Raw genomic sequence first — 21,186 nt, forward strand, 5'->3', positions numbered from 1 at the left:
CAGCCACATATTCCTTCCGCCATGGCCAGCCAACCGGGCTGCTTCCTCTATCAACTTTACTCTATGCATCAGAAGTTTCTAAAGCCATTACATAATTTTTAGGAATTTTCCGAGCTGTTTAAAGGCACAGTCAACTTAGTGTACGTAAACGTCTGACCCACTGGAATTGTGATACAGTGAATTATAAGTGGAATAATCTGTCTGTAAACAATTTGTTGGAATTACTTGTGTCATGCACAAAGTAGATGTCCAATCCGACATGCCAAAACTATAGTCTGTTTACAAGAAATTTGTGGAGTGGTTGAAAAACAAGTTTTAATGACTTCAACCTAAGTGAATGTAGACTTCCGACTTCAACTGTATGTGAGAATGCTATTCATTGACTACAGCTCAGCGTTCAACACCATAGTGCCCTCAAAGCTCATCACTAAGCTAAGGTCCCTGGGACTAAACATCTCCCTCTGCAACTAAACTTCCTGACGGGGTGCCCCCAGGTGGTAAGGGTAGGTAACAACACATCAGCCACACTGATCTTCATCACAGGGGCCCATCAGGGGTGTGTGCTCAGTCCCCTCCTGTACTCCCTGTTCACTCATGACTGCACGGCCAGGCACGACTCCAACACCATCATTAAGTTTGCCGATGACACAACAGTGGCCTGATCACCGACAATGACGAGACAGCCTATAAGGAGGAGGTCAGAGACCTGGCCATGTGCTGTCAGGACAACAACCTCTCCCTCAATGTGATCAAGACAAAGGATATTATTGTGGACACAGGAAAAAGAGGAACGAGCACGCCCCGATTACCATCAATGGAGCTGCAGTGGAGCAGTTTGAGAGCTTCAAGTTCCTTGGTGTCCACCAACAAACTAGCATGGTTCAAACACACCAAGCGGTACCGGAGCACCAAGTCTAGGTCCAAGAAGCTTCTAAACAGCTTCTACCCCCAAGCCATTAGACTCCTGAACACCTAATCAAATGGCTCCCCATACTATTTGCATTGCCCCCCACCCCCCTTTTACACTGCTGCTACTCTTTGTTGTTATCATCTATTATTTATATTTTTTATTTTACCCCTTTTCTCCCCAATTTCGTGATATCCAATTGTAGTAATTACTATCTTGTCTCATCGCTACAACTCCCGTACGGGCTCGGGAGAGACGAAGGTCGAAAGCCATGCGTCCTCCGAAACACAACCCTGCTTCTTAACACAGCGCACATCCAACCCGGAAGCCAGCAGCACCAATGTGTCAGAGGAAACACCGTGCACCTGGCGACCTGGTTAGCGTGCACTGCGGCCTGCCACAGGAGTCACTAGTGCGCAATGAGATATCCCTACCGGCCAAACCCTCCCTAACCCGGACGACGCTAGGCCAATTGTGCTTCGCCCCATGGACCTCCTGGTCGCAGCCGGCTGCGACAGAGTGTGGGCTCAAACCCAGAGTCTCTGGTGGCACACTGCGATGCAGTGCCCTAGACTACTGCGCCACCCAGGAGGCCAGTTACCGTCTATTCATAGTCACTTTAATAACTCTACCCACATGTGCATATTACCTCAACTAACCGGTGACCCCGCACATTGACTCTGTACCGGTACCCCCCCTGTATATTGTCTCGCTATTGTTATTTTGCTGCTGCCCTTTAATTTCTTTTTACTTGTATTTCTTATTCTTAAACTGCATTGTTGGTTAGGGGCTCGTAAGTAAAGTACACCTGTTGTATTCGGCGCATGTGAGTAATTCAATTTGATTTGATTTGACTTGAAATCATTGGCCACTTTAATAATGCCACTTTAATATTGTTGGCATATCTTGCATTACTCACCTCATATGTACAGTATATACTGTATTCTATACCATTTATTGCATCTTAGCCTATGCTGCTCTGTTATTGCTCATACATATATTTATATATTCTTATTCCTTTCCTTTACTTAGATTTGTGTGTATTAGGTATCTGTTGTGGAATTGGTAGACATTACTTGTTAGATATTGCTGCACTGTTGGAACTAGAAGCACAAGCATTTCACTACACTCACAATTACATCTGCTAACCATGTGTATGTGACAAAAATAATTTGATTTTACATGCAGATGTATGCAGACGATACACTCAAAATATATGTTCACTCAAAAAATAGGCATCAAGTTGTTAACAAGTTAACTGAAGCTACATTATGGTACACATTTCTAAATGGATGATGGATTCTTGCCTGCATTTAAATATTGACAAGACTGTTTGTATGTACTTCTCTAAGAAATCAATTGATTCTTCGCAACCAGCTGTTCTTGTTAATTGGGAGAATTTGAAAGTTGTGTCTAACTTCAAGAATCTCTGTACAATTTTGGACTCCAACTTGACATTGAAGAAACAGGTGAAGAAGGTGGTTAACATTGTCAAGTTTAGGCCATCCAACTTTTGGTTTATAAGACCTTACCTTCCTCTGGAATGCATGTTATGATCAATATATGCATGTTATGATCTTCTTACGTCTGAGATATTGCCTCACATGCTGGTCACAAGCAGGAGCTACTACTCTGAAACCCATTGAATCACTCTGTCACAAATCCCGCTTCCTGAGTCTGTGTTTGCCTGTGTTTCTGTCCTGGAGTGTGTTCCCGGTGTCCTGGAATGCACCCTGTCTGGTTTTCCGGGCGAATTAGCTTGTTGGGAGATCGATGTTCACCCGCACCTGTATCCCATCAGTAATCTGCACATCTGTCCTGATCATCACCTCTCCCCTTCAAAAGCTCTGACCTGACATCCATTCCCTGCCGGATCGTTAGCCATGAACATTACTCACCCGGATCATTTACCCCATTCCCGCCTGGCCGTCGGAGAATTCCGCTACCCCATTGGATCCACCTATTTACTCCCATCAACTCACCACCGCTGCCCGCTACGCCACCTGGATATATCTACCCATTCACATTCACTTGTAAATAAATACTCACCTTCTTCCTACTCTCCTTGTCCTGGTCTGCTTCTGGGTTCGATTTTGAAAGAACGTGACAGAACGATCTGGCCAAGGATGAACCCAGCGGACCTGGACTCCGTTTGCCATGCCATTACCCAGCAGGGGAAGACATTGGGACAACACAAGACGGCGCTACAGGAGATAGCGTGTTCAATCCAGAATTTATCTGCTAGCTTGACACAAATCCAGGATCAGCTCAGTTTGCCGGCGATTCATTCACCACCTGTTTCACCCATCTCACCTGCCGTGTCTGGTGCGGTTTCCCTCCGTGAACCCAAGGTACCGACGCCTGATAAATATGAAGGGGATTTGGGAAGATGCCGCTCGTTTCTTATGCAGTGTGGGTTAGTGTTTGATCTGCAGCCCCATTCTTACGCCACTGACAAGGCTAGGATAGCCTTTGTTATTGAACTGCTGCGTGGAAGAGCTCTGGAATGGGCCTCAGCCGTTTGGGAACGACAGGAGACCTGCATGGCTTCATACCAGGAGTTCACGGGAGAGATGAGAAAGCTTTTTGACCATCCAGTCCAAGGTAAGGACGCAGTTAAACGTTTGTTCATGCTTCGCCAAGGAGCTCGCAGTGTGGTAGACTTTATGATAGAGTTCAGGACATTGTCTGTGGAGAGTGGTTGGAATGAGGAGTCACTACAAGTGGCTTTTTACCAGGGGTTGTCGGAGCAACTCAAGGACGAGCTGATATCCTATCCAGATCCTAGTGACCTAGACAGCTTGGTCACTTTATCTATTCGGGTAGATAATAGAGTCCGAGAGAGAAGGAGGGAGAAGCAGTGGGGCCCATCCAATCAATCAGCAACTCGGTTACCATTCGGTTCAGGAAGTGAACCAGAACGTATTGATCGTTATTCCCCACACGGGATTAGTGGAGGGGTCTTGCCACCAGATCCTGAACCAATGCAAGTGGGGCGACATGGGCTAACTAAGGAGGAGCGCCACCGTAGACGTGAGACCAACAGCTGTCTCTACTGTGGTAGCTCGGGACATTACATCTCCGCTTGTCCACAGCGCCCGTTAAACTGCCCGTCTCGCTAAGTTTGGGAGGTTTGTTAGCGAGCCAGTTTCAACCTCTCAAGAGCCCTGTCAGACCTCGTTTTCCTGCTACCCTCATAAATAAGAATCAGAGTTTAGCGATTAACGCTTTCATCGATTCAGGTGCCGATGACAGCTTCATTGATGCCGACTTAGTGGAACAGCTGGGGCTTTCCAAGGAGCAATTACCGGAAGCCATTGAAGCAACCACTCTGAATGGCAGTAGTCTGGCACGGATCACTATGAGGACTGAACCGGTTAAGATGTTGTTGTCGGGGAATCATTCAGAGGTTATTTCTTTTTTCATTTTGCCTTCCCCCCATGTTCCTCTGGTTCTTGGATACCCCTGGCTAAGAGAACACAATCCTTTGTTCGATTGGGTGACTGGTAAGGTAACTAGTTGGAGCATTGATTGCCATGCGAACTGCCTCAGGACTGCCTGTTCTCATGCTGTCCCCAGTCGGGTCAGTGAGTCTGCTCCTCCTGATTTGTCCCTGGTTCCTGAAACATATCACGAATTGGGTGAGGTGTTCAGTAAGCAGAAAGCTCAGTCACTTCCTCCCCACCGACCTTATGATTGTACAATTAAGCTGTTCCCTGGAGCTGCCTTTCCCAAGGGACGGTTATACAGTATTTCTCGACCTGAGCGGGAAGCCCTGGAGACCTACATAAAGGAGTCTCTTGCTGCAGGTCTCATTCGTCCCTCGTCATCACCCCTGGGAGCTGGATTTTTTTTTGTGAGTAAGAAGGATGGCTCTCTTCGACCGTGTATTGATTATCGGGGGTTGAATGATATTACGGTCAAGAACAAGTACCCCTTGCCCTTGATGAGCTCCGCTTTCGATTCCTTACAGGGTGCTACTGTGTTTACGAAGCTTGATCTATGCAATGCGTATCATCTGGTTCGGATCAAAGAGGGGGATGAGTGGTTGACTGGATTCAATACACCTATGGGATATTTCGAGTACCAGGTGATGCCGTTTGGACTTTCCAACGCTCCAGCAGTGTTCCAAAGTTTGGTGAATGACGTGCTGAGGGATATGATTGGTCTGTTTGTGTTCGTTTACCTGGATGACATCCTGATTTTCTCCAAGGAGCTTTCCAGCCACATCCAGCATGTTAAGCAGGTCCTGCACCGGTTATTGGAGAACTGTCTGTTTGTGAAGGCAGAGAAGTGTGATTTTCACGCCCACACTACATCCTTCCTTGGGTACATCATCTCCAGGGGTGAGATCAAAATGGACCAAGAGAAGGTTCGGGCGGTTCGGGATTGGGCCCGGCCCGGTACGAGATTGCAGCTCCAGAGATTCCTGGGATTTGCGAACTTCTATCGGAGGTTTATCCGTGATTACAGCTGGGTGGCCGCCCCTTTAACTGCTCTGACGTCTTGCACCAGAATTTTCTGTTGGACTCCTGAGGCAGACCGAGCATTTCTGAACTTGAAGAGCTGATTCACCAACGCGCCGATTCTCTCTCAACATGACACTTCCCGTCAGTTTGTTGTTGAGGTGGACGCGTCTGATGTGGGGGTGGGCGCCATCCTGTCCCAGCGTAGCTCCACTGACGGTAAACTCCATCCCTGCGCCTTCTACTCTTGTCGTCTTTCACCAGCTGAGAGAAACTACGATGTGGGTAACCGAGAGCTTCTCGCTGTGAAGCTTGCCTTGGAAGAGTGGCGTCACTGGTTGGAGGGAGCGGAGCAACCGTTTGTGGTCTGGACTGACCACAAGAATCTGGCTTACGTGCAATCGGCTAAACGTCTCAACTCCGTCAGGCCAGGTGGGCTTTGTTTTTTGGACGCTTCAATTTTTCCCTGACGTTCCGACCTGGGTCGAAGAACGGCAAAGCGGACGCCTTGTCCCGGATGTTCTCCAAGACGTTCCACTGGATGTCAGAAGGTGAATTCACCAATTTGTAAGTCGCTCTGGATAAGAGCGTCTGCTAAATGACTTAAATGTAAATGTAAATGAGAGTGGGGCCAAGACTGAGACGATTCTTCCCCAGGACCTTGTCGTGGGAGCCGTTACATGGAGGATTGAGGAGGATGTGATGGCGGCCCTTCGGACGCAGCCCGGCCCCGGTAACGGTCCACCCGGTCGGTTGTTCGTGCCTGAGTCAGTCCGTTCTGCTGTTCTTCAGTGGTCCCACTCCAGCAAGATAGCTTGTCACCCTGGCATTGCTCGGACTATGGCGCTACAGCGCAGACGATTTTGGTGGCCTGCCATGGGAGAAGATACCCGGAGGTTTGTTGCCGCATGTCCTGTTTGTGCTCAGAACAAAAGTACCAATCAGCCCAGCTCTGGGCTTCTTCACCCCCTACCTATTCCTCGGCGACCTTGGTCGCATCTGGCCCTGGATTTTGTCACGGGATTGCCCCCTTCTTTTGGGAACACGGTCATTCTGACCATTGTGGACAGATTCAGCAAGTCCCTCTTTTTGTCCCTCTCTCCAAGCTTCCATCTGCCATGGAGACGTCCGAGATCCTGGTTAGGGAGGTTTTCAGGGTCCACGGATTGCCCAGTGACATTGTTTCTGACCGTGGTCCTCAGTTTACCTCTGCTGTCTGGAGATCCTTCTGTTTGGCCATTGGCGCTACAGTCAGTCTCACTTCTGGATTTCACCCACAATCTAATGGTCAGGCGGAGAGAGCCAACCAGAAGATGGAGTCCACGCTGCGTTGTCTTGTCTCCTCTGATCCCACCTCTTGGTCATCTCAATTACCCTGGGTCGAGTATGCCCATAATACCCTTCCTTCATCTGCCACTGGGATGTCCCCCTTCCAATGCCTGTACGGATACCAACCTCCCTTGTTTCCTTCTCAGGAGAGGGATCTTTTGGTTCCTTCTGTCCAGGCCCACATTCGTCGTTGCCACCGGACCTGGCATCGGGCGGGGAAGGTCCTCCCTAGAGTTTCTGACCGGTATCAGATCCAGGCGAATCGTCGCCGTATTCCTGCTCCCGCTTATACCATCGGAGATAAGGTTTGGTTGGCTACACGGGATCTTCCTCTACGGACTGAGTCGAAGAAACTGTCACCAAAGTTCATTGGTCCATTTGTGGTGGAGAGAATCATTAACCCTGTTGCGTCTGCTAAATGACTTAAATGTAAATGTAATGTGGTCCGACTCAAATTGCCGGCAATGCTTCGAGTACACCCCACCTTTCATGTCTCCTGCCTCAAGCCGGTTCTCCTTAGTCCTCTGTTGCCCCCTCCTCCTCGTCCTCCTCCTCCTCGGATGATCGGAGGTGGTCCTGCCTACATGGTGCGCCGCATAATGGATTCCAGACGGCGGGGTCGAGGTTTCCAATATCTCGTGGATTGGGAAGGATATGGTCCAGAGGAGAGGAGTTGGATTCCTCGGCGTCAGATCCTTGATGACGACCTGCTTCGTGACTTCTACCGCCTCCACCCTGGCGCTCCAGGTAGTCCGCCCGGTGGCGTTCGTCGGAGGGGGGGGTACTGTCACGAATCCCGTTTCCTGAGTCTGTGTTTGCCTGTGTTTCTGTCCTGGAGTGTGTTTCCGGTGTCCTGGAACGCACCCTGTCTGGTTGCCGGGCGAATTAGCTTGTTGGGAGATCGATGTTCACCCGCACCTGTATCCCATCAGTAATCTGCACACCTGTCCTGATCATCACCTCTCCCCTTCAAAAGCTCTGACCTGACATCCATTCCCTGCCGGATCGTTAGCCATGAACATTACTCACCTGGATCATTTACCCCATTCCCGCCTGGTCGTGGGAGAATTCCGCTACCCCATTGGATCCACCTATTTACTCCCATCAACTCACCACCGCTGCCCGCTACGCCACTTGGATATATCTACCCATTCACATTCACTTGTAAATAAATACTCACCTTCTTCCTACTCTCCTTGTCCTGGTCTGCTTCTGGGTTCAATTTTGAAAGAACGTGGCACACTCTACAAACAAACCAGTTACCACCATTGTCACATCATTCACAAAAATCATTGATATCATCTGGATAGCTTTAAGCAGTATGTAGATGCAAGCTTTGTCTTTAGGATCTTGCATGGTCTTACCCCTCCACCCCTATGCCGGCATAGCATGCTCATTGGAAAGCCCATCCAGGATAACAAGTGCAGCAACTAGAGGGAATTGTGTTGTCCCCTTTCAACCCAGTAAAATCAGTCAATCGGCCTTCTCTGTTAGAACGACAATATACTGGAATGCAATGCCCATGGACTTGAGAAGCTGCACTGATTATTGTACTTTTAAATGTAAATTGAAAACATAGCTCAAATCCATCCAAACCTATACACTTGTCATCTGTGGTTCCTCATAGGTAAAGACAACAGTTGATGATATATTTTTTTATTATGAATAAGTTGTTGTTAGAATGATATATTATTGGATGTAATGTTTTTGTATTGCTTTGGTGAGTATTTGCATTGTGGCTGTGTAATTGCCGTTACCTGCCCAGGGGCTATTGGTGCAAATGAGCTTTTGGCTAACCCCGGCACATTTACATGGATGTTGCTTAATGTGCATTGTCCCCTATAAATAAATACATTTAGAACAATAGTGTAATAATGTGGGCCTTGTGGGCGGTCTAATTATTTTATAATGAAAGGCTAGAAATGGTAAAAAATGTCCCCTCAGAGAGTCAAATAAGACACTGAGTACAACACTATGTGTGTAGTTCACAATGACAAGCCAAACTAAATGCTGCAGAATTCAGATGAGTTGGAGTCGGATGGAGGATCAGATATTGAGCTTGAAATCGACGTAAACAGATAAAAGAGCTGTGGAGTCACTTTGGTCTGATGGGATGGACCTTCAGAGAAAGTATGCAACACCTGCGGCAGGTGCACAGGGGAAAAGGCCTATGAAACCTGTGTGCAGTGCAACTGATGTGTTTGTAGGGCTTGTAGCCCCAAAGCTGTGTGCTGACTGTGGACCCAAGCATAAAGAGAAGATTGATTAATGCGTAAAGGCACTGGTATAAGGGCACAGTTATCCCATACAATCAACAAATGCCAGTTGTTATATCTTGCCATTAATATTTTCCCACTAATATTTCTTTATGTAATTCATCCTTTACAATTGTCCAGGTGCTTTTGTTTAGGAATAAAGCAAATCATTTCACCTGTGACCTGGCTGGTTACATTATTATTATCTTTTCAGTTTCTCCTTTGTCAAAAGAAGCTGTAACTGGGCTTTATTAATTACTATAACTATATTACTCATCGAATCTACAAATAAAGTTGATCAAACGGATTACACTGTGATGTTTTTATTGTAAGGGAAAAAGAAAATAGGATATAGGCCTGCATTTATTCTAGGACTTAGTAGAATTATACAAAATATATCATTGACTCTATCTAAACAAACAACCTTTGTTGTTCATTTTTTAAATGTATAGATTTACACAAATATTTCTTCATCCAATTAATCCTTCATGATAGTTTATGCACTATTTATCAAGTGCTGGTGCTTATGTTTGCTGTACCTTGCAGGTTGATATGCATCTGATGCTAAAGGGGACGCCTGGCAAAGTTCTCAACATTCTCTAGCGGGTACTTATTGGCTGAAAGCCCAGGCGGTTCTACTGTTAAAGGCCAACTCACAGCTACCACTCCCCCATCTCTCAGACTGTATTCTCTCTTTCTCTCTGTCTGGTCCTGCTCTACTTTCTCTCTCCGTCACCACATCTCGTTTCTGTTTAGATTTGTCTTATTGGTCAGTCTGAAGCATTGTTGGCTAAACCTTTGTCTTCTTTGTGCCATTTCGCTTCCCTGTGCCGTTTTTAAAGTATTGCACTGTAGGGAATAGGAAGCCATTACACAGCTATAGCCATTAAGCCTGTAGCTGTGTTACCAGACCAGAGGGTTGGCTGGAGTAGGCCTATACACTGGATGTACATTGTACATTGTGAATGTGAGGATGGCTGAGAGAATGTGACCACTATTAGCTACTGGACTTGCATCCCAAATTACACTCTATTCCCTATTTAGTGCACTACTTTTGAGCTCGGCCCATATGGTGCAATTTGTGATGCAGGCCTACTAAGCCTGTGGCTCTGCTCTGGGCAAGGGTGCCTGTTCACTACAGCAGATAAATAATGTAACATGAACATATTGATTTCAAAGGTTCCCTACAGTTCCATGTAGCTTTAGCTCAGCCAATGTGTCTGTGTAAGATAACAAGCAAGCAGGAAGTTCCATGATGGTACAAACACACAATGTTAAAGGCTCACCATCGATCTCCACCTGCTCCCATTTCATTAACTCTTTAATTAGTCTCTCCCTGTCTCTCTCTCATATATATATACTATAACTCAGATTGATTTATGCAGGGCTGCAGTTTTGCCAATGATTTTCTCTGAGACGCTTGTGTCCATACTAATCCAGATTCTCAGAATTGCTTTCCAACCAGCCTCTCCTCTGGTGCCATTAAATGTGTGAGTGTGTGTGTGTGCTTGTCAAAAATCTAATGCTATTCTGATCGTGTGTGGGATCTTCTCTCTAAAGTCTAGTCCAGCTTTGACCGAGTAACAACAACCATTCGTCTCCTCAGCTCTCTGTCTCTCTCGTTCTTTCTCCCTCACTGTTTCCTTCTCCCTCTCGCACTCTCTGATGAAAGATCAGATTTACATTAGATGAGTTCAAGAAACAGCCTGGGAGAGTTTAAACAGGGCTACTGCAACATTGTCTCTTTAATAAAATGTTCAGCAGCACTATTCAAAAAAAAGCTAATTCAATAAATATAATAAATTAAATTTGTAAAGCTCATTATACAAAAATAATCTAAATACTTAAAATAAAAATATAAAAATATAAAATAGAGAAATAGTAAAACATTATATACAGTTGAAGTTGGAAATTTAAATACACTTTAGCCAAATACATTTAAACTCAGTGTTTCACAATTCCTGCCATTTAATCCTAGTAAAAATTACCGGGTTTAGGTCAGGTAGGACCACCACTTTATTTTAAGAATGTGAAATGTCATAAAAATAGTAGAGGGAATTATTTATTTCAGCTTTTATTTCTTTCATCACATTCCCAGTTGATCAGAAGTTTACATACACTCAATTAGTATTTGGTAGCATTGGCTATAATTGTTTAACATGGGTCAAACATTTCAGGTAGCCTTCCACAAGCTTCCCACAATACGTTGGATAAATTCTGGCCCATTCCTCCTGACAGAGCTGGTGTAACTGGTTTGTAGGCCTCCTTGCTCGCATACGCATTTTCAGGGCTTTGTGATGGCCACTCCAATACCTTAACTTTGTTGCCCTTAAGCCATTTTATGGAAGTATACTTGGGGTCATTGTCCATTTGGAAGACCCATTTGTGACCGAGCTTTAACTTCCTGACATGTCTTGAGATGTTGCTTCAATATATGCACATAATTTTCCTCTCTCATGATGCTATCTATTTTGTGATGTGCACCAGTCCCTCCTGCAGCAAAGCACCCCCACAACATGATGCTGCCACCCCCGTGCTTCACGGTTGGGATGGTGTTCTTCAGCTTGCAAGCATCCCCCTTTTCCCTCCAAACATAACAATGGTCATTATGGCCAAACAGTTCTATTTTTGTTTCATCAGACCAGAGTACAAAAGTACGATCTTTGTCCCCATGTGCAGTTGCCTCACTGCAGGAGTCCAGCCAGAGCTAGAGTAGCCTCCGGGCAGCCTCTCCCCTGGAAAATGTGGCATCAAATACCTTCTTGAATCAGAATGCAGCCCCTCTCTCCCCTTCTGTCCTGTCTTTCAGAGAGTGAAATGTGGTTTTCCTCCTTCTCTGGGTCCAGTCCAGCTTCTTCACTTGTTTAAAGGTCAACTCACAGCTACCCCTCCCCCCATCTCTCTGACTGTATTCTCCCTTTGTTACTGTCTTGCCCTTACTCTCTCCCCCCATCATTCCATCTCATCTCAGATTTTTTTCATAGGTCTGTCTGAATCAAGCTCTTTCTCTTTTCCTCACTGGCCATTCCCTCTCTCTCCCTCCTTCCTTCAACCCGCATCTCTCTGTAGATCAGCCTCTACTACCTCCACTCCCTCCCTCTCCAGTGTCCATCCTTCGCTTGGCCCGATTAGGCAGTCTTAGTGACGAGGCTCTACTTCTTTCATCGCTGCACCTCATTGTTATCCTCCTTTCTATTCTGACCCTTCTTTCCTCTCTCATCCCTCTTTTCTGTATCAACCTAACTCACAGGATTTAACAGAAAACATGTCTGTGTTTGTTATGTTAATATAGCACTGTGTAGAAAGGGCAGGCCCACTCTTGTACTGTAGATGAAAACGGAGAGTTCCAAATGTGTTTTCCCATACAGTGTGAATATACAGCGTACTGTGGGTGAAAAGGGGTGAGTCATCAAAATATGCATTTTGTCCATGTAGATACAGCATTCTGTAGTTGTATTTCTGCTTGTCTGATCTTTTGATGTTATCCTCCTGTGATACAGTATTGTCTTGTTCGCGTTGCCATGGGATGTTGAAAGTAAGCAATTTGTCGTCGGAAGGCTCATACTGTCATCTCATCACTCTAACCCTCCACCCTCTCCCCCCTCTCTCCTCTCTCCCTACCTCTTTGCCGTTCTTTTTCCAACCCTCAATTCCTCACTTTCTCACCCCTCCTCTCCATCCCTCCTTCGGCACCCCTTTCTCTCTTACCTCTCCCCTTCTCTCCATCGAACCTCCTGCATCCTCTCCACCCCCCCTCTACATCCACCCAACCGCCTCTCCAGTACCCCGGGGCAGCGATGGACCGCGTCAGCTTGCTGTGGCGTCTACGTCGTCGGGCTCGTCGCGGGGCGCTGTGTATGGGCCTCTTCTGCATCTCCATGGCAATGCTCTATGCCCTCTGCGCCGAGAACAGCGTACCCGTCACCGATGCTATCTTCGGGGTGCGGGCACGGACCCGCGCCCAGCCTCGGGCACACTCCATCATCAAGGTATGTTTGTCTGTCTAGAGTGGTCATGGAGCATCATCAGCAGAACATGAGCATGTCCGAAATGGCCTATTCCCAATTTAGTGCACTACTTTTAAACCCATCAAACATACTCATAGCCATAGGCTTATGAATCCTCACACTGTATCATACAATAGAATCTATCCATTCTTCTATTTCATGTAATCTTCTTCTTCCACAGGTGCTGAGAGGTGGGGCCAAGCCCATGTACCTCGACCCCCAGAAGCTCCCCGGCGTCATCCCTGGCAACGCCCACCGTCCAATCCCAGTCCTCTCCTCCCCAAATCACACACAGGAAGTCACAGCTAAGGAGACACACCCCAAACACCCCAAGAGAGAGCGAGAGTCATCGGGATTCTTCGCCTGGCTCTTGCCACGCCCCTTCAGGCGGGCCATGGAGACCCTGTTTGGGGGCCGTCGTCGGGGGGAGCTTAGTGGAACAGTCGGGGACGCAGAATTTTTTGGTCCTCACAGAGCTCTGGGGGAGGTCTGGGACGACGAGATGTCCAGTAGCATGCTGGGGAAGAGGCTGAGGAAAGTGGTGCAGAACTATCAGGTGAGGGGGATTGAGAAGAGAGAAAGTCCAGCTAGCACATAGCGTGTATTACTTTAACAGAACGTTTCCTAAAAGGAACTTAAAACCGATCAGAATTCTGAAGGAATGTCAATGTCATGCTGAAAAATGTTTTTGCTGAGGACGCTCCACAAAAATAGCCTATAAGCCAGCCTTTTCCCTATAATGTAAACTCCAACAGAAATAACTTCAAATTAAACAAAGGTTGCTAGCCAACTAGCCTGCTAATGTTAACCCTACTACCCTGCGAATTGTAGCACTACCAGCCTGCTAACGTTACTTGATTGCGTAAATCAACCAGTTGCTAACAACACTTAGCTGACAGCCAAAGTTTGAGAAACGAAATGCCATCTAACCAGTTATCAAATAATTTTACCAGTATATGCAGTTATCTTAGCCAACAAGCAAGCCAGCTAAAGTTTGTTATTTTAGCCTGTTAGATAGCCTAGCCAGCTAACTAGCCTAGCTAGCCAACCACCAGGGTTGACATACAGTATATCACAAAATTGAGTACACCCCTCACATTTTTGTAAATATTTGAGTATATCTTTTCATGAGACAACACTGAAGAAATGACACTTTGCTAGAATGTAAAGTAGTGAGTGTACAGCTTGTATAACAGTGTAAATTTGCTGTCCCCTCAAAATAACTCAACACACAGCCATTAATGTCTAAACCGCTGGCAACAAAAGTGAGTACTGTAATTTCTGGACTATTAAGCGCACCTGAATATAAACCGCACCCACTGAATTATTAAAAAATATGTATTTTGTACATAAATAGGCTGCACATGTCTATAAGCCGCAGGTGCTTACTGGTACATTGAAACAAACAAACTTTACACAGCCTTTAAACAAAACATGGCTTTTAACAAAAAAATAAAAATAGCAGTAAACAGTAGCCTACCAAGAAAGTCATTGGTCACTATCTTTCTCCTCCTGTGCACTGAAACCACTGAAGTCATCTCCTTCGGTGTCGGAGTTGAATAGCCTCAGAATTGCTTCATCCGATGTTGGATCGTTTTCATTGTCGCTCTCGTCACTTTCATCCGGAGGCAAATTCCCCGCTGAGCTCATGCTGCCCCTTCAACAGGCAGCAGTCCAGCCTTTCGAAACCCGTTGATGATAGTGGATTTTTTGACAATGCTCCACGCTGTCAGGACCCACTGGCAGACTTGACCATAAGTTGCTCTTCGCATGCGGCCCGTTTTAGTGAAGGATTTCTCCCCACTTGTCATCCAAGCCTCCCACTGAACACGGAGCGCCACCTTAAATGCACGATTTACACTGATGTCGAGTGGCTGCAAATACTTTGGGCCATCTGCTTTTCTTCCCTCTGAAAGCTTTTGTTGTTTTTTTGCAATGAGTCAGTTCATCACGCTGCTGTTTCCAACGTCTTATCATCGACTCATTAAGGCCAAGCTCCCATGCAACAGCTCTATTTCCTTTTCCAACAGCCAGATCGATCACCTTCAACTTGAAAGCTGCATCATATGCATTTCTCCGTGTCTTTGCCATGATGAGGGTGACAAAATGACTACAGTAATCAGAATGATGGGAAGTTTGAGAGAGCTCGATTTACGTCACATTATGTGACGGTGCTCAGTTTTTCGGCGGCATGAATCTTGTGAAAACGGGAAAAATCCATAAATTAGCATTGTCATTGTCATTGTATAAACTGCAAGGTTCAAAGCATGGGAATAAAGTAGCGGCTTATAGTCCGGAAATTACGGTACACCCCTAAAAATTGGGCCCAATTAGCCATTTTCCCTCCCCGGTGTCATGTGACTCGTTAGTGTTACAAGGTCTCAGGTGTAAATGGGGAGCAGGTGTGTTAAATTTTGGTGTCCTCGCTCACACACTCCGTCATACTGACTGGTCACTGGAAGTTCAACATTCAACACTCTTCTAAAGATGATGCACAAGAAAGCCTGCAAACAGTTTGCTGAAGACAAGCAGACTAAGGACATGGATTACTGGAACCATGTCCTGTGGTCTGATGAGACCAAGATAAACATATTCGGTTCAGATGGTTTCAAGCGTGTGTGGCGGCAACCAGGTGAGGAGTACAAAGACAAGTGTGTCTTGCCTACAGTCAAGCATGGTGGTGGGAGTGTCATGGTCTGGGGCTGCATGAGTGCTGCCGGCACTGGGGAGCTACAGTTCATTGAGGGAACCATGAATGCCAATGTACTGAGACATACTGAAGCAGAGCATGATCCCCTTCCTTTGGAGACTGGGCTGCAGGGCAGTATTCCAACATGATAACGACCCCAAACACACTGATGACCACTGCCTTGCTAAAGAAGCTGAGGGTAAAGGTGATGGACTGGCCAAGCATGTCTCCAGACCTAAACCCTATTGAGCATCTGTGGAGCAACCTGAAATGGAAGGTGGAGGAGTGCAAGGTCTCTAACATCCACCAGCTCCGTGATGTCGTCATGGAGGAGTGGAAGATGACTCCAGTGGCAACCTGTGAAGCTCTGGTGAACTCCATGCCCAAGAAGGTTAAGGCAGTGCTGGAAAATGATGGTGGCCACACAAAATATTGACACTTTGGGCCCATTTTGGACATTTTCACTTAGGGGTGTACTCACTTTTGTTGCTAGCGGTTTAGACATTAATGGCTGTGTGTTGAGTTATTTTGAGGGGACAGCAAATTTACACTGTTATACAAGTGTTGTCACATGAAAAGATATACTAAAATATTTACAAAAATGTGAGGGGTGTACTCACTTTTGTGATATAGCTAAGTAGTAAGCCAGAGAATAACATCAACTAGTCTACAGGGGCAGGAACCACAGAACACAAAAAATGCCAGCAGATATAAAGTAGAGAGAGCAGAGACTTACCGATTGACGGCTAAGTTAGCTACCAAAGAAGGGCCAAGAAGGGGCACTTCAGAGGGAGAGGATATTCCAATGGCCGAGGGAGAGTCAGCTAATCCAATAGCGATATAGTGAGGTAAATCCAACGTTGATAGATTCCAGAGGCAATAATCCAGAGGCGGCGTTGGGTACAGGAGACGAGGGGAAGAGTGAACAATAAGACAGTGATCGGAAGAAGGCTCCAGTAGATGGAAATGATCACAGCAGTACAGTCAGTCAACTACTGTACCGCGCTAGTACTAAGCCAGGGTTGGAAAATGTTGGTAGCCTACTTCAAAAGAGAACAGGATGAAAAGTTGACCAAACAAATTGGGGGACGAAAAACAAATAAGAACAGGTGAGGTACTAAGCAATTAGAGCAGGCAGATTTTCCAGAGCTGCCAGGAGATACCGACCCTGCCATCAGGCTTGTTTAAAACGGTAATTTTTGTCCTCATGCTCGCTAGAAGTAGTCACTGCAGCTAAGTTTGACCACACTGAGTTGTTACTTTGGTGAGTAAAAACACATGGTTCAACTCATTCCAGGAAGGGCTGACTGTCTGCGGATTTTCGCTCCACCCTTGTACTTGATTGATGAATTAAGGTCACTAATTAGTAAGGAACTCCCCTCCCCTGGTTGTCTAGGTCTAAATTCAAAGGAAAAAAAACAAAAACCCACACTCGTCCCTCGGTGGAAGGAGTTTGACACCTCTGCTTTAAAGTCATATTCTCAAATATATATTCTCATATTCTAAAAAATTAATAAAAAACACTCTTCTGTGGGAATTTCAGTACTTCAGCATAACGTTTCGTACAGGTTTCATCATGGTTCTTTTCAAACAGGCAATCTGCAGTAGATACATACATTTTTTACATTTTTGGCCAATTGATTTTTGAAGATTATAATTTATAAAGGCCTCATGAGCTTAGTTCAACTGTCGTACCCCATCAGAACCCCAAATATGAGCTTGTTTTACTCCAATGTTTGTAAATAAAGTAAATGTAAACACACACTGTATAGCCTCAAAACATGGTTAAAATTGTAATGTTGGTACAGTGGTTCTTCCTGTAAAAGTTGTGTTTTACTGCAGCACACCTTGGGAGCTGCCGCAGAATTCTATGCCATGTTATTTAATTGTCAGCCATTGTTACCATTAATGCTAGTTAGTGCTAGTTTGATCACCATAGGGCATCTTTGAGAAGCATTTGATAGCCTTCAATATTGGCTGTTTCCGACAGGAAAATATGGCCCTGTACAACATGACAGTTGGGAGTAGGCTACAGTAGTCTAACCAATACCCAAACGGAGATTCAGTGAAAATAAAATCTCATTGACTTATTAAAACCAGTCTCCATGCTTGTCTCAGAGGAGCGCGAAACAGTGCTGAAATAGTTAACCACGGCAGGTAGACTATTGTTTCAAATCCTATTGCTTCTAACTTCAATATGCTTTAAATGCCACAATGTCACAAATAATTGAACACACTTAATTCTTAAAACTCTGAGAAGGGTAATAAGAGGTGGTCTGCACTGCATATTAAACTGACATTCTTATTGCTTTATTGCACGTGGCACTGTGTGTGTTTCGATCCTCTCTCTTTCACACACATACGCTCTTTCTGTCTTGACCTCTGAATGGTCGGCTATGAAAAGCCAACTGGCATTTACTCCTAAGGTGCTGACCTGTTGCACCCTCTATAACCACTCTTTATATTATTTGACCATGCTGGTCATCTATGAATGTTTGAACAGCTTGAAAAATGATCTAGCCTTTATGGCCATGTACTCTTCTAATCTCCAACCAGTTTGGATATAAGTACAACTTTTGTATGATTGAAGCCTTTAGTGAGAGGTCTAATGCTTTAATATTTAATCATTTCTGCCCTCCAAATTCATATTCATTATATAAATAGGGCCATGTGGACCTTGATATTGGGGATGCGCCATGTGGCCGTGTCTAACTGGGAAAGGGGGGGGGTGGAGCCGGTCGGCGCAACCCAGGCAACATGGAGATACAGGGATCGTGTGAGAGCCGAAGCCACCCTTCTGACCCTCCCGGCCCAGAACCCAGCGCCAACGGAAGTGGGAAGTGGAGAGCGTGGGCCCCCTACCCTACCCAGTCCTCAGAGAGGCATAGATACTCCCGCCGTTTACCCCGTGCTTCATTGGTCTGTTTTGCTTGATGGCCTTCCGTTCTGCACTTGTTAGATGGCCCTCCGACCTGCAACCGTTTTCTACGGTTATATATGCGTTCCCATTCTTGTAGTGTATCTTATTGCCCGTTTTACTATCGTCCTGGGCTTATAGATCGAGTCAATCCTTCATCAGATGAACCACAACATGTCGGCTAAAGCGATTTAATTCATGAATGCGTTTGAAAGTTTTTAATATTGTGATAGTGAAGAGAAAATTCGCTTGAGAGGAATTTAACATTACATTTACACCAACTGGTAGGCTAATCACACAACTGTACAGCCCCCACTGTACAGCCCCCACTGGAGAAGAAAGTTACCCTTTACATATACATTCCTTACCGGAATGTCTGAATGAAAACTGGCAGATCCATAAAACGTCCTTGTATAGTAGTATACCTAATAAAAATTTGGAAGATTCTAAATTAATATCTAAGGGGCTTTTATACAATTAATTGGCCTTGCGTCATCCGGGTTAGGGAGGGTTTTGCCGGTAGGGATATCCTTGTCTCATCGCGCTCCAGCGACTCCTGTGGCGGGCTGGGCGCAGTGCCAGGTGCACGGTGTTTCCTCCGACACATTGGTGCAGCTGGCTTCCGGTTTGGATGCGCGCTGTGTTAAGAAGCAGTCCGGCTTGGTTGGGTTGTGTATCGGAGGACGCATGACTTTCAACCTTCGTCTCTCCCGAGCCCGTATGGGAGTTGTAGCGATGAGACAAGATAGTAGCTACTAAAACAATTGGATACCACAAAATTGGGGAGAAAAAGGGGTAGAATTCCCCCCCAAAATAAAAATAAAAATAAGTATGTTAATTAAGTAGTCTTGCTTGTCTAAAAGTAGAGCAAAACGGTGCTGAAATAGTTGATAATTGTCACATCCTGACCATATAGAGCTGTTTATTCTCTGTGTTGGTTGGGGCGTGACAGTAACTAGGGTGGATTATCTAGGTAAATTATATATCTATATTGGCCTGGTATGGTTCCCAATCAGAGGCAGCTGTTTATCGTTGTCTCTGATTAGGGATCATATTTAGGTAGCCATTTCCCCATTGTGCTTTGTGGTATCTTGTCTTGGTATAGTTGCCTGCGAGCACTACTTTGAGCTTCACGTTTCGTTTTACGCTTTATTGTTTTTGTCTTTGAGTTTCTCTTCCTAAAACAAAGAGGTTGGAAACATACCACGCTGCATCTTGGTCCACTCTTTATAACGATCGTGACAGAAGATCCCACCACGACTGGACCAAGCAGCGTGCCCGGGAGGAGATGGCATCCTGGTCTTTAGAGGAGGTTGAGGAGAGAATATCCTGGACTTGGGAGGAAGTCTTGGAGAGATACGAAGGCCTGCCATGGAAGCAGACGGAAGCAGCGAAGGAGGATCAACGACGACTCCTGGGTTCGCAACCACGACGCAAGCACGAGAGGCAGCCCCTCAATTTTTTTTAGGGGGGGGGGGTTCAACAGGGTGGTTGGCGGAACCAGGTTTCAGACCAGAGCCAACTCCACACACTCGCTTTAAGGAGCGAATGCTATGCAAAAACACATTCACGTTTTTTTTTAAAGAAAATGCACTGAAACCAAAATACCTTTAGTTTTGGTGATCCTCTCAGCTCCGGCTCATTTTCAAGTCCTCCGGTGGTTACAGTCCTAACCCTGGAACGGATAGCACCATAGAAAGAAGCTGGCTTCATGAAAACTGTCTGTAAGCTGGAAAAGGTTCTGCTCGGACCAAAACACACGGCCACCTGGGTTTGCATTGCAAATGAGTTAAAAACTGGATCAAGATGCCAGCAAAGTAGACCTTTATGTAGTAAAATAAAGGTAAAATTAACATAAATAAATAAAAGACCTACAATGCCTACGGTAGGCCTACAGTATATCTACAAATATTTTTTGAATCTCTACATGTAGGTCTCCTGATTTAAATCCGATTGAACTTGTTTGTTAAACCCGATGGAACTCGTTTGGCATCAACTGAAAACATTCATCCCTAACTCTGCCAAGCCTACAGTACAAGAAAATATGAACTGGTGAAGGCCATCAAGATATTTTGGCTTGAGATATTGACGATACAATTCTCCCCCTACCCTCCTCCTTGGAAAGAGTCTATTGTCCTGCTAATGACCATAATGGATGGATGGCTTCTTAGGTATTCCAATATATTGAATTAATGTATTAATTACAGTCATTTACCGTTCTCATTCTCAGACTGGAAACGTTGTTTGCGGAGTACCCAATCTCAATTTCAAGTCCTATATATATTTTAGATATTATTTCATTTTCAAATAACCTAAAATGAGCAGTTATAATCTGAATAAAGGGAAAAAGGCTATTCTTGGACACAGGGTGAGACAATATCAAATCAAATGTATTTATAAAGCCCTTATTACATCAGCTGATATCTCAAAGTGCTGTACAGAAACCCAGCCTAAAATGGCAAACAGCAAGCAATGCAGGTGTAGAAGAAGACAATATGCCCTTTTAATCTTGTCTGGCTTGCCATTCCAACTAAAATTGAATATTTTTTTCTCAAATAATTTAAACAGGTCGCTCTCCGCCTGACTCTGAGCTTATCTTAGTTTATCGCTCTTACA

The 21,186-nt window shown here is 45.3% G+C and overlaps 1 protein-coding gene across 2 annotated transcripts in view; it reads left to right on the forward strand.

Moving 5' to 3' along the window:
* The window catches only part of st6gal1 (ST6 beta-galactosamide alpha-2,6-sialyltranferase 1), a 159,434-nt gene that overhangs the window by 24,095 nt on the left and 114,153 nt on the right, over nucleotides 1-21,186 (forward strand). For both annotated transcript variants that reach the window (XM_064938034.1, XM_064938035.1), the window contains 2 exons: nucleotides 12,740-12,946; nucleotides 13,146-13,520. In XM_064938034.1, coding sequence (XP_064794106.1) covers nucleotides 12,740-12,946; nucleotides 13,146-13,520 — 582 coding nt within the window. The remainder of the gene's footprint in view (nucleotides 1-12,739; nucleotides 12,947-13,145; nucleotides 13,521-21,186) is intronic.

Source organism: Oncorhynchus masou, chromosome 26 (genome assembly GCF_036934945.1).
Source record: "Oncorhynchus masou masou isolate Uvic2021 chromosome 26, UVic_Omas_1.1, whole genome shotgun sequence".
Taxonomy (NCBI): Eukaryota; Metazoa; Chordata; class Actinopteri; order Salmoniformes; family Salmonidae; genus Oncorhynchus; species Oncorhynchus masou.